Source organism: Microtus oregoni, unplaced genomic scaffold (genome assembly GCF_018167655.1).
Source record: "Microtus oregoni isolate MIOR12 unplaced genomic scaffold, Mior012 000019F_ref0000042, whole genome shotgun sequence".
Lineage (NCBI taxonomy): Eukaryota > Metazoa > Chordata > Mammalia > Rodentia > Cricetidae > Microtus > Microtus oregoni.
In genome coordinates this window covers 39,477,501-39,492,923 of record NW_024543078.1, presented here as the reverse complement: position 1 = coordinate 39,492,923, position 15,423 = coordinate 39,477,501, and the positions used below count along the sequence as shown (strand labels likewise).

Sequence of the window (15,423 nt, the reverse complement as noted above, 5' to 3'; positions counted from 1 at the left end):
TACCTTTCTTCTTGACTTACTATTTAACACTTTCATACTGTCTTGGGGAATATTATTTTAAGGTGATTTTGTTATACTACATTTGTTTAACTCTGTGAAGCTGTGATTCTTTGCCTGTCTAAAGCACCTGCTGGTCCTAATACAGAGCTGAATGGCCAATAGCAAGGCAGGAACATGGAGAGACAGGGCTAGCAGACAGTAGAAGGAGAAGCAAGAAGCAAGAGAGCAAGGAGAGGACTTCAGGGCCCAGCCACACGGTCACCATGAAGTAAGAGTGAAAGATGCGAAGAAGAAAAGGAAAAGCCTGAAGGCAAAAGCTAGATGGGATAACTTAAGAAAAGCTGGCAAGAAACAAGCAAGCTAAGGTCAGGCATTCTTTACTAATAAATCTCCATGTGTGATTTATTTGGGAGCTGAGTAAAAGGAGCAAAAACATCCACTATAGTCATCTGATAATATACATACCCCATTACCCTCCCATCCCCTTCCCACTCCTGATGAGCTACTTGCCAACAACACCTTTCACTGGTTTTGGTGGCCCACTGGATTTAATTAGCATGGGTATGGTGTGGTGTTATTTACTGGAACACGGGCCACATCACATCACACAATGACTCCCTTCCCCCAGCAACCTTAGCTTCCAATGGCTCACACTCAGAAACGGGTGAGGCCTACCAAACTACTCCCCATCAGTGATGGAATGCTGCCTTGCCAGGCCCAAATTTCATGATATGCAGCTGTAAGTACAAGGTAAAAAGGACTCCAACAGTTCATAGCTATTGGTGACATCTGATCAAGAAATAAAGGCTTGCAGGATTAAGGTGGTACCCTTAATCCCAGCACTTGGAAGGCAGAGGCAGGAGGATTTCTCTCAGTTTGAGGCCAGCTGGTCTACAGAGCGAGTTCTAGGACAGCCAGGACTGTTTCACAGAGAAACCCTGTCTAGAAATAAAAATAAATAAATAAACAAGCAAATAAATAAATAAATAAAGGCAGGCTTGGGCTGGAGAGGTGATTCGGGGTTAAGAGCACTGCTCTTCCAGAGAACCAGGTTCAATTCCCACCATATCACATGGCAGCTCACAACTGTATGTAACTCAAGTTCCAGAGGATCTGACACCCTTGCACAGACATGTGCAGTAAAAACACCAATGCACATAAAAATCTTTCAAACAGAGAAAAAGAAATAAAGGTTCTCAGTTTTAGTTGGGCGGTGGTAGGTATGCCTTTAATTCCAGCACTGGGGAGGCAGAGGCAGGCAGATCTGTGTGAGTTGCAGGACAGGCTCCAAAGTAAAGAGAAACCCTGTCCCGGGGCTGGGGTGGGGGAGGATTCTCACAAGACAAACTCTTATAAAACCCTATTTTAGAGCAAGAAAGGTAGCACCTGTCACCAAGCCTAATGACCTAAGGTTTATCCCCAGAACCCACACAGTAGAGAATATACTGGCTCAGGTTTTCCTCTGACTAACATGCACACAGCATAAAACACACATGTCTAGATACACATTCTTAAACTAAATAAACTAAGGGAACAAAAACATCAAAATATAAAACTGCTTCCAACCTCAGACAAGGAAACTGCTTAAAGACTTTTATTTGTGAGTAAAACCTGTTACAGCGAGGAAAGGACACAAAGGACCTGTCCTCCAAGTCTGTCCAGATATGCAACGATAGTTCATGTGTAATACAAAGAATTAGACTACAAAAGTGAGAAGTCATTGCATATGTGGGATAAAGAAAGGGGCAGGGGAGGACGAGGAAGAGTCCGGATGAGTGAAATCAGGACTAGGGTGAGAACTTCATACCATCTTGGTGACAAAACGAGACAAGCATTGCAGCAGGCTATGGGGGTCCCGCGTGGTCCCTAGTCAGGAGATCGCATGGCTCAGTCCACACCCTAGCACCTGCTCTCCAGAGGCCCAGCCCCAGCAGGGTTCTAGGGCTCCAGCGGGCATCCTCACTCCTGGCAGTGGAGCTCCTGGAACAGGGCCCCTTCAGGGCTCCACCTGACCACCCTCCATCTCCAACTAAGCAGTTTCAAGCCCTTTTCTGGGATGAAAGTAAAAATTCATAATAGGATGGATCAAGAAAGTCATGGGCTCCATGAATAATGCAAGACATTAGTTGGCACCTCCAAGGCGGGCTTCTGCTATAAGTCACCTCCAAGGCTGGCTTCTGGCATAAGGTACCTTTTATCAAAGCCAGGGCAGCTTTCAGACTGATCCCTGCTCCACTACAAAACCTCCCCACACAAATCAAGAGTGTTCTGCAGTCTGTCACAGGTTCTATAACAAAAGCTAAAGCAAAAAGTGGCCTGCTCAAATTCACAGTCAAAATGTAGGCTAAATTGCAAACCCACTGAAAAGAAAGTTCTAGAAAGGACTCTTCCTCCCTCCTGGTATCTGTTCCCTATGATAGGAATCCAAGACTCCAGTAAGATAAACTATGAGCGCCTGAATCTGGTTTTGGTCATAGGGTCACCAGTTAGACCATGCATAGCGTTGTGCTGGGTGTACACAGGGTCGCTCACTGCTAGGGCAGCAGGTTCAACCCACTTCTTTAAGGCAGCCACAGTGCCCTGGGCTGCTGATGGGCATGAGAGGGTTTTCTCAGACCATGGCTAGATTCCCTGTGTATGGGGATAACCGACATCACTGAGCAGAGGATGCCAGCAGAAGCCAAGTCCAAATCAGCCACCTGAGACTCCACGGGGTGGAGGGAAACCAAGCAGACAATTTGACACTCACAACAGGAGAGTGAGAGGCAAGGCTCAGGAGGGTGACGCTGTAACCAGAGCTGGCAGAAGCCTCCAGTGCCTTCCAGCCAGGACCAGGATTCAATGTCCCCCTCCTGCAGGGGGGCACAATTCACAGGTGCAGGCTAAGCCCATCTCCCCACAGAACCCAAGGCCCAGGGTAGGGGGACTGAGCACACACTGGGTTAGCACTGGTGAAGGGGCTAACCACACATAGGAGGGGGCTCTAGTTACATGGAGGTCTTGGCTTTTTGCATTCCATTACACAAGAGGACAGAACACAAGACGAGAAAGGGAATCCTGGCAGAGCCAGGTCACTAGACATGACAGTGTACAGGGTGGGCCTTCAGGAGTCACTCTTCTTCTTGCTCTTCTTCAGGAAGGAAGGGGTGCGGAACTTCTTCTTCTTTTTAGATGGGGACTTGCCTGGAGACCCATCACTGCCAGGGTCCATGGGAGACCCCTCCTCAGTGGCAGGGGAGGCTACCTCTTCGGCCCCTGGAGCTGAAGCTGAGGCTGGCTCAGGGTCAGCCTCAGCAAGGGGCTGAGTGGGGTCTGGGGAATCATGAGCTTCCTCCTCCACTGTTGGGAAGCCAAGTGCTTCTGAAGGTTCATCAGGGGAGAGGTCAGGGAGAGTAGGCTTGAAGGTGGTGGCATCACTGTCATCCCTGGGCGTCGGCTCCTGTGGAAGGTCTGATGGTGATGGTGAGAGAGGTGTGTTAGAACCTGGACAGAGCAGCTGGAAATGAGAGTACTGGACAGAGCGGCTAACGTCTAGAGTTCCTAGATATTCCCTAAACTGAAACTTGACACATGGTGTACTACTCTGCTTTTAAAGCTGGATATAGCACATTTATAAAACCTCCCAATCTCAAAGACATTCTAGTACCTTCTCACAAAGAACACACTGACAAACCAGACTGACAGGGCCAGAGCTACAGCCTGCCACTTCTGCAAACAGACCCCATCAGGACACAACACTCTGTCAGACAATGAAGACAGGTCGGCTGGTGTCCTGTGTCCAGGAATTAGGTCTAAATTTGGTTATACAGCATTCAGTCTTCCCCAAAGCAGTCAGTGGAAAACCAGGAGTCAACTATAAGATCCCATATTCAATAAAATAAAACTATAGTTAGCCACGAAATGGACTGTAAGGCAAGCTGCCTTCACAATTTGAATAGCTAAACATAAGGAGCGAAATTAAGAGAAGAAAGGTTTACATCTAGGGCACAACACATTTCTACACTGACCAAGGGACACCAATATTGTAGACATTTAGTCTGTAAAATTATAAGCAATTGGCATGTTAGGCAACACCAAACCATTTAGTACTTAAAAATCAAGCCAAAGATCAGAACCAAGAGCAGCCGAGCTAAGCATGGGTTAGGAGCAGCCTGGCCGCCAAAGGCCCCAGGCCTCAAATGAGTGCTTAAGCTTGGGAGGCTGGAGATGCCCTAGAGAGCACCCTGATGGCTATCCTCTGACCTAGGCTAACTGGCAGAGAGAGGATGCAGGCCCATAGGCGCCATATACCTCAGCACTGGGACCCTCTCTGCCAAGCTCACCGCAGAACAACTATCACTCCAGTCCACTAAGTTGCCAGTCCCAACTTAAGCACAGGTCCAAGCCTCCAAAACCGGCAGGTGGCAGAAACTACCCTGTCAGAACCCAGTCCACATTTACTCCTGATCCCTTATGGCAAAAGCTCCCCACCAAACAATCAAAATATATTATCAAAGGTTAAGCTAAGAGCTTTCTGTGGCCCAGGATACTCTGGACACCACTGTGATAGGGGCCAGGAGCATCCTGGGAAGCTGGTGCCACTTTTCAGCATTCTAGCGACCAAGGAGGCCACTGAGAAAACTGAGAAACTATTTTTATTTTGGATATACAGAAAACATAAGCAACAGAGAAGCAGGAAAGCAAGGCACAGCGCAAGCACCTGGTTAGAGCAGAGGCAGGCGCGGGTACTTACTAGGGTAACAGGTACTCTTTAGCACATCCGTCTCCTGCTGTAAGGCGGCCACAAGGAAGAAAGCACAAGTAGAGAGTCTATGCATTCAGTCACAGCCATTGGGTTACATAAGAAGAAAGGCCAAGCCACTCTTATAGACCAGACTTGGGTGAGGGGAGCCAGGAGACACAGACGTACACTGGAGACTAAGGGACACACGTGGCATGTGTCGGACCACAGAACACATACATGCAGTGATCTGAGAGGCAGAGGGGGCACGTACAGCACTCTCAGGGACTGATTAATGCAACAGGTCTAGAGTCCTGCGGTCCTCACACAACTGAAGGCACCAAAGTGTCATCAGACTCCGGTCAATGCTGGAAGTGTGCAGGCAAAGGACAAAGCTGACATGACAGGATGGTGGGGGCACTCCCTGAAGTCTGCCCTCCCCCAGCCACAACAGCTCAAATTTGTCTTGACTCAGGTTACCCAGGACGAAGCAGGTACAGAAGAAACAGCTGAGGTTTCCGGAGCTGTGTGTGGCACTGGTTTTGTGGAATGCATACTTCTTCATCCGTGTTAATGGAACAATCGCCACATTCCATTACCAGTGCACACAGGCCATGCACCGTTTCACAGCAGGGCTGCCGCCATGCCTCCCAACAGCACTCACCTTCTTCCAGCTTGACAGGAGTGCTGGGGGGAGTGCTGGGGACAGCTGACTGTCCTGAGGGACACTTTTCTTTCTGCTCCCTTGTCTCGTCCAGATTCTCTGCAGATGTGAACAAAGTGAGCACAGGGTGCAGAGATGAGGTCCAGGACCTATGCCCTTCCTCAGCAGCCCAGCACTCCTGTCTTTTGCTCCACCCCCACCGCAGTAAGTCAGCTGGGCCTCCAGCCTGGAATCTGCTCTTTTCTACACAACTGAAGTACTGACTGAATTTCAAGAACTAACCAGCTGTGGCCTCCAACTAGCAACTACCCTGCCTCAGCCTCTCAGGGGCTAGAACTACAGGCATGAGCAACCACAACTGGTTACTTTTTACCTTATTACAAAGACAATCTTCAGGACAGAAAGAAGGCTTAGCAGGTAAAAGAAACTGTCACACAGCCTGGCAGCTTCAATTAAATCCTGGGATCACATAATGGAAAGCAAGAACTCCCAAAGGTTACCCTCTGACTTCCATGCGCCCACCTTGGCATGTGTATACCTACACTCACACACAAATAAAATAATTTTAAATATTCAAAGAGAATCTTCCAGTGCTGCCCTGTGACTGACTGGTAGGTATGCCCTCTGTGAGATGTCCCTCTAGCTACAAAATACCACCTACACGTGGCATTATTTAGGGCTTCAGTAGCCCTGGTTATCCTGGAACTCACTCTGTAGTCCAGACTAGCTTTAAACTCACGGAGATCCGCCAGTGCTGGGATTAAAGGTGTGTACTACCACTGCCCAGCAGGTTTAAGTTTTTTTTTTTTTTTTTTTCTTTTTTAAATTTTTCGAGACAGGGTTTCTCTGTAGCTTTTTTGGTTCCTGTCCTGGAACTAGCTCTTGTACACCAGGCTGGCCTCGAACTTCCAGAGATCCACCTGCCTCTGCCTCCGAGTGCTGGAATTAAAGGCGTGCGCCACCACTGCCCAGCAGGTTTAAGTTTTTTACAGAAGAAGTTTCCCACAGTAATCTGCATGTGTGCTCACGCAAGGAAGTGTGAGGCACCTGCGGAGGTGAGCAGGGCCCAGGTGTTAGCCCTTATCTTGGTTGTGTGTGGCTGTGGACTCCAGGCTGGCTGGCCCACAGATTAGTCTGTAAATTCTGCTGTCTCCACTGGGATTACATATGCATTTGGATCCAGGTATATGCAGCAAGTGCTTGCCCACTGAGACATTTCCCAGACCCCTCCAGTGTTGTTTTCATTTTAATTTTCTAAAGTAAACTAGACTGATGGGGACCAAAGGAAACTGGGGCCCAAGATCCAGAAAATCCCATTTACTCCTCATTTAAGGAAAAAAAAATTTATACACACACACACACACACCTCAATTATCATAATTTTTAAAATCTCCACCTTTCATTTAAAAATCTTCTATCAGTAGCCTAAGGATAAAAACTTCCTATGCCCTCTAGGCAGGCTCCACCCCTCTGCCAAGAGCTGCAGCAATAGTAAGCAAGATCTCCAGGCACTATGGTACTCCCATTTCTGCCAGCTTTGGTCACAGGACACAGGCAAAGCAAGTCCCACTCTACTGTTTATGTACCATCCCTGCCAAGGGGGTCTCAAGTATAGGGGAAGCTCCTATGCACTGTTTGACTCAAAAGAAAAAAAAAGACAAAAACCACTAGAGGCACCAGGGAACAAACACATACACACATGACCTAACCCCAGGAGCAAGGCCACTATAGGCAGTCCCTCTGAGGCCTCTTACTGTGTCATGAAGACCTGGATGGCAAGTGAGTGTTGGTTACACTGCTTACTTTTTGGGAGGTTTTGTTTTGTTTTGTTTTTTCAAGACAGAATTTCTCTGAGTAGGCTTGGCTGTGCTAGAACTCACTCTGTAGACCAGGTTGGCCTCTGCCTTCCAAGTGCTAGGATGAGGGGTATGTACCACCACTTTTTACATAACTCAGGTTTCTTCAGCAACTACACAATGTAGTACTTAGTCTAAAACATGACCAAATAAAGTTAAGTTGGGTCAAATGAGATTGTCATCTTAGGAGCCTATGGTCCAGGAGGGTGGTCTACCCTTCACACTAAGAACTGTCTGCAAGGCTATGACAGGGGTGGGGGTGGAATGGCAGCTAAGGCGCACACTTGAGATTCAGTACAAAGGACTGGGCTGTAACTTAGCTCATAGCTCTGAGAACATTGGCATAAATGTTCATGGGCATGACATCTCTCTGCCCCAGGTCCTCTTAGTACTAGTCAATGGTTCCCAGTGTATGGAGATCAGGGAACTCAGGGAGAGGCTAATGTGGTTAGATCTGGTTTTTAAACTCTGGAGTTTGGAAGTACGTGTTCTATCAAGTTCTGACATTTAGCTGTTTCCATCTGTTGTAAAACTGTCCTATAACTTTTGAAAAATCATGACCAATGTGGTCAAATGGTGAGCAAGAGAAAAAAAAAGGCGATGGCAGCATGCAGTGCTACTGTTGACATGGTTTGGGAACAATCGGAGCAACCAGCATATTAACTTACGCTTTGACCACCCCTGCACAGGGGCACAGGAGCACAGGGGCATTCCCAACATTCTAATTCACAGCCTATGATCATAGGAAAGGGGTTATGGAGAAAAGGAGTATGTGCCAAGCTCCATTCTCTAACAACCTTTGTAATAAGGACACAGACCACAGTCCAATCAAGAGCCTCAATGCTCAGAACTGAAAATCATGCCGGTAATGGTGGTACACGCCTTTAATCTCAGTACTTGGAAGGCAGAAGCAAGTAGATCTCTGAGTTCGAGGCCAGCCAGGTCTACAGAGTGAGTTCCAGGACAGCCAGGACTATACAGAGAAACCTGTCTCAAAACAAAAACAAAACAAAACAACAACAACAACAAAAAAAAAACCAAAAATCAAAACAAAAAACCCTCAAAATCACAGACCCTAACCCAATCCAGATTCTGCCATGAACACACCCTGCTCCCATAGAGCGGGCCCTGCTCCAACCACTGGGACCAGCCCACCTGCCAGGGTTTACGTTTGAGCTCAGATGTCTGCACGCACAGCATCTGGGATGGGGCCTGACGCTGCACTCATTAGTTGTAAGCAATGAACACTAATAAATCACATGAATTAGGAGACCTCATCTCGGGAAAACTTTTGACAGAAGCACTTCATGAATAAAAAGTATCTCTTAAACATAATACTTAAACTGTCTTTCCCAATAACTAATCCAAAATCAGTGATGTCAAATGGACAGAAATCCCAATGCCCAGTTCTGCACACACTGCAGTCTGAGTGCTGAGTCCTCTAAACCTCTCTTCACTGTGCTTCTGGAAGAGCAGGGCTGCATCTCTAGCTTAGATGCATCTCCTCTGGGCAGAGCCCCCTCTACACACACTGTGGTATCATGGTACATATGTCTGGGACACACACATTACTGCAGAGTGTCCCTCATACAAGTCCATCTCGACAAGCACCATTACCAGTGTGTTTAACCTAATTCTTTCCTTCCAGCCCAGATGATTAGAGTAGGACCATGAGAACATACTGCTTGGTCGTAACTAAACAAGATTTGTGCTTCATGCACAAGACTTTTCTCGCACAGAGAAGCTTGTAGACACTTTCTCCTACTTTCTGGAGTTGTCCACATCCAGCTCTCAGGAGCACTCACCTTCAGAGCCCTTCTGCTTCCGTTCCACCTCTCGGCGATATTCCTCTAGCTCACGGTCTGTGAGCGTGTTGAAGGGGTTGGGGCCTGTGGTGCTCACAATTACATGGGGCTGGTATTCCTTCTCAATGATGGCTTTGGAGGCCGTCACCAGCTCCCCCTGTGGACCAAAGAGATTGGTATGCAGGAGCCTGACCTGGTGGGAGTACCCTCCTCCCAGGAACACAGCAGGCGGGGGAGATGGGGACTTTCCAGAAGCACATAGACATAAGACTGTACCACTTAGCCCTGTGGGGCCTCCCTCCTCCTGAGAAAACAGCCGCAGGGGGTGGGTTTTTTTTCCGGGAGCACACAAACATTCCAGGACCACATTGCCAGGGCCCATGGCCAAGGCAGATTTCAAAAGCAAAGGCACTAAAGGTACAGAGTCCGAGGCACAGACTCCCTGGAGAAGCGGCCTCCTCTATCCCCTATATACAGGAATGGCAGAGGACTATGCCTGGGTACTGCTCTCAGAAAGCGGCCACCTTACAACAATCAGCGCAAAGTGTGTGGAGATTTGTTCATGTTTTGTTGTGTTTTATTTTGGGAGGCAGGATCTCACTATGTGGCTCTGGCTGTCCTGGAGTTCGCTGTGTAGAGCAGGCTGGCCTCGAACTCAGAAATTCACTTGTCTCTACCTCCTAAAAGCTGGGATTAAAGTGTGTGCCACCACTGCTGGCCTGAGATTTGTGCAGGGTCTTAAAGTCTAACAAGTTTTCTGCCCTTCTCACTGGTTTACAGCCAGTTCCTGAACTAAGCCCTCAGCACTCAGAAACAACAAAAGCTCCCTAACAGCAGGCTGGAGATGAGAGTGTACAACACAAAAAAGCAAGTGAAGCACGAAGGCAGCTCCTGGCTCCTGTCAAAGAAAAGATGACAGACTGCAAAGACCTACCCACAGTGGGAGTGAGAGGGCAGCCTGCGCCTCTCCACAGGAAAGTGTCCCTCAAGTGTTCGAGAGCATGGCCCAGAAGAGACAAACACGCACATGACTAAATGACAGCTATGAAGAGGTATCCCAAACTATTCAGATGGTAGACCTAGAGCCTCAGGTCGCACACTGACAAGTGGTGAACACCAGAGGGAGCCAGTGTCTTGGCAGTACCAGTTCCTAGGGACAGTCAATCCACACCAGCAACTACTTACTCTTCAGGTACTGGCTGGAGAAACTGGTGTCTGGGTTGAATAGGGAACAAAATATTTAGAGTTCTCCATGTGTAAATAGTGACACAGATGTCCATAGGAGAGAAGGGCAAACATACTGAATAGGCAGCTTTGTTGAAGAGCCTCCAAGACCCTCCCCTAGGTCTCACCTAAGGACGACTGACTTACCATTTATGAGTAGCCCACCCACTGCAAGATAGAAAGGAATTTGAACTCTGTCACTTGCTCATGAGGGCTGAAACAAGCCTCTTCTTGTCCAAAGACTTTATTAAACCTCAATTACACAAAAGGATCCTATTAGCAATGACCTCCAAGCAATGACATTCTGTAAACACAGCAGTGTGTTGTCAGCACCTGAGAACCACCATTTATCACAACAATATGAGCAGGGTAATTAGGCTTGAGAGAGATGTCCAAGTCCATGTAATCAAATGATAGCAGGCATCCACTGTCATGAGACAGCAAAGCCCCTGCTCCAAGTTTTGATGTCCAGGAGGACAAGCAAAACTCTCCATGCTGGATCAGCTGGCCCTCAAGCACACAACACTCTCCTCTACCAGCCAAGGTGTTGATAAGATCAACTGTAAGCACAGTCAGGTTGCCTCTGACTAAGTGCTGCCTGCAAGAAGGCAAGATCATGAAAGCTTGATATTTTCTCACTCCTGGTCACGGAACAGGAACTCCAAGCAAAATAGAGACCCAGTAACTATTTTTGTACTTGATTGTGGCCTATGACTGGAACAAAGACTCTAAGATGAGCATAACTGGTTTAGTGAACTCAGGTTTTCATCTGTCAAGAGTGACCTGAGTCTTTAGGCTCTCCAGCTCATCTGCCCACTTCCACTCCTGGAAGTGCTCGCTTTTCCTAAGGAGCTATTTCTATTCATCTTAACTTAAAAACTATGACTTTCTCCTCTTTGAAGCTGCCAAGATTTTCACTTAACCTGTAGTGTTTGTCTTTTAAACTCTTAACAAAACTGTCAATGAGCGAGAGGGAGAGGGAGAGGGAGAGGGAGAGGGAGGGAGAGAGAGAGAGAGAGAGAGACTGAGATCTGACTTTCACAGTACTGAGCTGTGAACAAGCTAGGTGCATATCACAAGGTCAGAGAGTCGGCGAGATAGGCTTACTGCCCTTAGCATTTCTGCGACACACAGTGGAGAGCGCCAGCCCTAGCAAAGTGTCTGTAGACACAGGAAAGCTCACAATACACAGACTGAACTGCAGAGTCCTTCCCTGCCATGGGCAGATGGCAACACAGCCCTTTATATCCTTGCCTCTACCACTTAATGCACTTGCCATAAAATCCAGAAGGTGGCCCAGATTTTTTAGGTTCCACATTGGGCTGTGCAAAACTCAAGAGGAAAAGGCTCTGGTATCACTGGGTAGTGGTGATGCACGCCTTTAATCCCAGCACTCAGAAGGCAGAAGCAGGCAGATTTCCCTGAGTTCGAGGCCAGCACAGACTACAGAGTGAGTTCCAGGACAGGTTCCAAGCTACACAGAGAAAGCCTGTCTCAACAACACCCCCACACCCCCAACCCAGCGGGGGGAGGGAGGAGACTCAGGTATCTTCTTATCTCCTTGGCCTGGGGAAGGCAATCCCAGCACTGGGTGAACAGCCACAAGTAAGAAAAAAAATCCAAGGCTAAGCAATTCCTTCCAAAAAAGCCACAAGTCTCCAAGTCCCAAAGTCCTGTTCCTCTGGGACACAAGAGACATTAAGTCCTCCTATGCCATTGAGAAGGCTGCTTAAGACACAGGCCTTTCTGAGCTCTGAGCCAAACAAACCCCTCATTTCTTAGGTTGCTTGCATCAAAGTAACTAATGCAGGGAACTTAAATTTGTAAGAAGCTTACATACAAACTGGGTGAGTAGCTGACTGGAAGTGTGCCTGCCTGTCATACGAGGCTGTGTGTTCCATCCGCAACTCAACATGCTCTCCAACCCAACGTAAGTTAGCTGGGGTTGGCCTGTAATGTGCTCTACTGTTCAGACAGTAAGGACTTGCCCTTGAAGCATCCACATGATCTGCCCATATCTGAACAGGTCTAGAAACAAGAAATAAAGCTGTCACGGGAAGAAGAACCAGCCCAAAATGCATCCTCTAATGGAGTTGGCTACCCTGATGCTATCCAAATAGCCCCTACAAGTCAAAGCCATGAAATGTACAAGACCCAGAAGACAGGACAGCCATTGGGACTGTGGCTACGCGGCAGCCCACAAAGCTGGAGGACTAGACCACAGACTACATCTGGGGCTTGCAGATCACACAACTTCACATGTAGCAGATAAAGATTACTATTAACTGAGAAGCTCACATGACTTATGGCTCAAAGTACCAACAGGAAAAGCAAGCTGGAAGGTTTGCTTTCTCTGGCAAACTCTTTCAAGAGGCGGGTAGAAATAAATATAAAACTGAGAAAAAAAAAAGACTCACTGGGCTGGGTAATGGTGTCACACACCTTTAATCCCAGCACTTGGGAGGCAGAGGCAGGAGGATCTCAGTGAGTTGGAGGTCAGTCTGGTCTACAAGAGCTAGTTCCAGGACAGGCTCCAAAGCTACACAGAGAAACTCTGTCTCAAAAAACAAAAACAACAAACAAACAAACAAAAAGACTCACTGGATTGATACATAAATATGAAAATATAAAAAATAATATTATTGTGAAAGAGTCCATGCAGGAATTAAGAAGCCTAGTATTTATCTAATTCTATCTGGCAATCAGAACCCCTTTAAAACAATACTTAAATTTCACATCAAGTGTGTAGATAGGAAAGAGCCTGGAAATACCCAACTTCAAGCTCTGAGCTATGCATTAGGCACTTATTGAGTTGTTTCTTTTTTCTTATTTACTTTATCTTATTTTTATTTTATTTGAGAAAGAGCCTGTCTACGAGGCCTAGGCAGACCTTGAACCCTCTTCACCTCAGCCCTAAATTACTGGCTGTGCCTTAATCCTTTGTTGAGACAATCTCCCTATATGGTCCAAAGTGGCCTAGAACCCTCAATCCTCCCAAGTTAGACCAGATTTTATTTACAGGGTTGACAAAGACTGCCATGTTTTATCTCACTCACATCCTTCTGAAAGGACATCTTTACCTGTCCTCTACTACTGCAGTCAAAGCTGAACAAGTGAGGGAAGGTCACAGCACCCAGACAAGCCCATCTATAACTGTATCTGTAAGATGAAAACTCTGAAACCCAAAGGCAAGCACTAACCAAGGTCACATTCAAAACTTCAGAAAAGCACCATGTAGCTCCAGTGGACCACTTCAGGTAAAAACTGAGAATGCTGAGAATTGGTTTTTAAAGAAAAAAGAGAAGACAATAAGGCCGAGTATACCTTCTATACAATCTCATTAACTAAAGCCTAAAGAGGGAAGCTGGTTGGGGGAGGGCAGGGAAAAGAGCACCACGGACCAATAGGTAGGTAAGGACAGGGCAGTGAGTACCTTTCTAAAAGAGACAGATTTAGCGGGACTAAAGGTCTGCTCTGTAAACGCGAGCCCTTCGATAGTTTCCGTACAGTCAGAGAGGGGTGCATCCTGCAACAGTAAACTGAGTCATCAGAGCACACCAGGCCCAGCCTTAAAAATATCAACCAAGACCACAGGATGAAGCCAGCTAAGAGCATGCAGCAGGGGCAGTTATCAACAGTATGGGTTGGTGATGACAGTGGTACGTGCAGACATTGGACATGAGACCAGGGCCACAGCTGGCCAAACTTTAACAATGCAACAACAATTATCTACTCCTGCAGTCAGACTGGAAGCGTCAGATGGCATCTTCATTTCCAGAGATAACTACTTACACAATTAGCATCAATGTGCTACTCTATGTAAGTCATTTTGCAGAAATGCATGTAAATGTGGACAGAGCACATTTACAAGCACCAACCGCTCTGCATCCCAAGCAGCACTTTGTTGCAGACATGAGTATATACCAAAACAAAGGTCTATAGCCCACCCCTTTCCTAGCATTTACACAGCACCCAGGTTACCAGGAAACCCAGTTTCAAAGCAGTGGCATATAAACCCCTTGAGAATGCATGCACTATAAGGAGCAGAGCTAGAAGGGTTGATACACCCTCAGCATGCTTATACTTGATCTAGAACTCAAGTAAAGTGCCTAGATTATCATGAATATTTTTAACAAAGATACCCACTGTCCTAGAATACTCACCTTATAATACTGAATAACTTTGGAGTAGATGGTCTAAGTCACCACCCATTAATGACAGAGACACTGTGTTCTCTTACCTGAACGAGGCTCCTGTCCATCACTACACCACACAAAACCTGCGACTGAGGTCCTGCTGTCTTAATGTCCTGTAAGTTCTGCTCTCGAATCTGAGGAGGGGAAGAAAAGAGGGCACATGAGCAGTACAGAGAAGGCAAGCTGTAACTTCCAATCCTGTTGTTTACACACTTAGACCCTGGCCATGTGCAAGCTGTACTTCTGTTTAGGCCCATGACGGTAAGATGTCTAGGGCACACCTACTTTTGGGTACCGGCATAACTGTACAGAGGGGATAAACTACAGGCATGAAGGGCTGGACTGCTCCTGTCTCTTCATACCCTCCAGATGGCCCTGGCAATCTTTGCTATGCATCCATCTTCTAGCAGCACTGTGCAATCTTCACTGTACAATCTTTGCTATGCATCCATCTTCTAGCAGCACTGTGGAGTCTGATGGAGCTCATGAACTAACACAGGTTCTGAATGAACCCTGAAAGGCAGTGGCAGTTGTCTGTTCCTATTAGGATCAGGTTCTGCGGTTTCCACTTCATAGCTGCTATTTAGCAAGCAAAATTTAACAAACAGTGGGACCCCAAGCTATGAGCAGAAGCAATACTGCAGAAAGATAACTCTGCTAGAAGCAAGCACACTCTACCCCATAGCATATGGCACTCCTCCCAACTCTAAACCCACACTCCCACCAAATGTAGACAGCAATACACACCTTGTTCCTCATCTCCTGGACCTCTTTTGGGTTAGTGTTCAATGGAACAAACAGGTTAGGGACAGCAGAGGTGGAAGTTCTATGTCCATCCTCTTTAGTCCACTGTAATATCAAGAATAGGTGAAAAGTCAGGATTATGACAACGGTAAATAACACCATAGCATCCAATTTGTCCAAATGATCTCACATCTGATCATGCATTGAACATCAC

General features: G+C 47.0%; 1 protein-coding gene across 14 annotated transcripts in view; it reads right to left on the bottom strand.

The window, feature by feature from the left end:
* Positions 1-1,578: 1,578 nt before the first annotated feature.
* LOC121459325 (alpha-adducin) overlaps positions 1,579-15,423 on the bottom strand; it is a 63,978-nt gene continuing 50,133 nt past the window's right edge. For 2 of the 14 annotated variants that reach the window (XM_041668916.1, XM_041668918.1), the window contains exons 11-16: positions 15,213-15,314; positions 14,510-14,599; positions 13,703-13,795; positions 9,046-9,202; positions 5,385-5,483; positions 1,579-3,450 (exon numbers count right to left, since the gene is read on the bottom strand). In XM_041668916.1, coding sequence (XP_041524850.1) covers positions 3,104-3,450; positions 5,385-5,483; positions 9,046-9,202; positions 13,703-13,795; positions 14,510-14,599; positions 15,213-15,314 — 888 coding nt within the window. In that variant the 3' untranslated portion in view covers positions 1,579-3,103. Of the gene's footprint in view, positions 3,451-4,731; positions 4,770-5,384; positions 5,484-9,045; positions 9,203-13,702; positions 13,796-14,509; positions 14,600-15,212; positions 15,315-15,423 lie in introns of those variants that run through there. The other 12 variants (XM_041668922.1, XM_041668926.1, XM_041668924.1 and 9 more) reach the window with 7 other exon arrangements.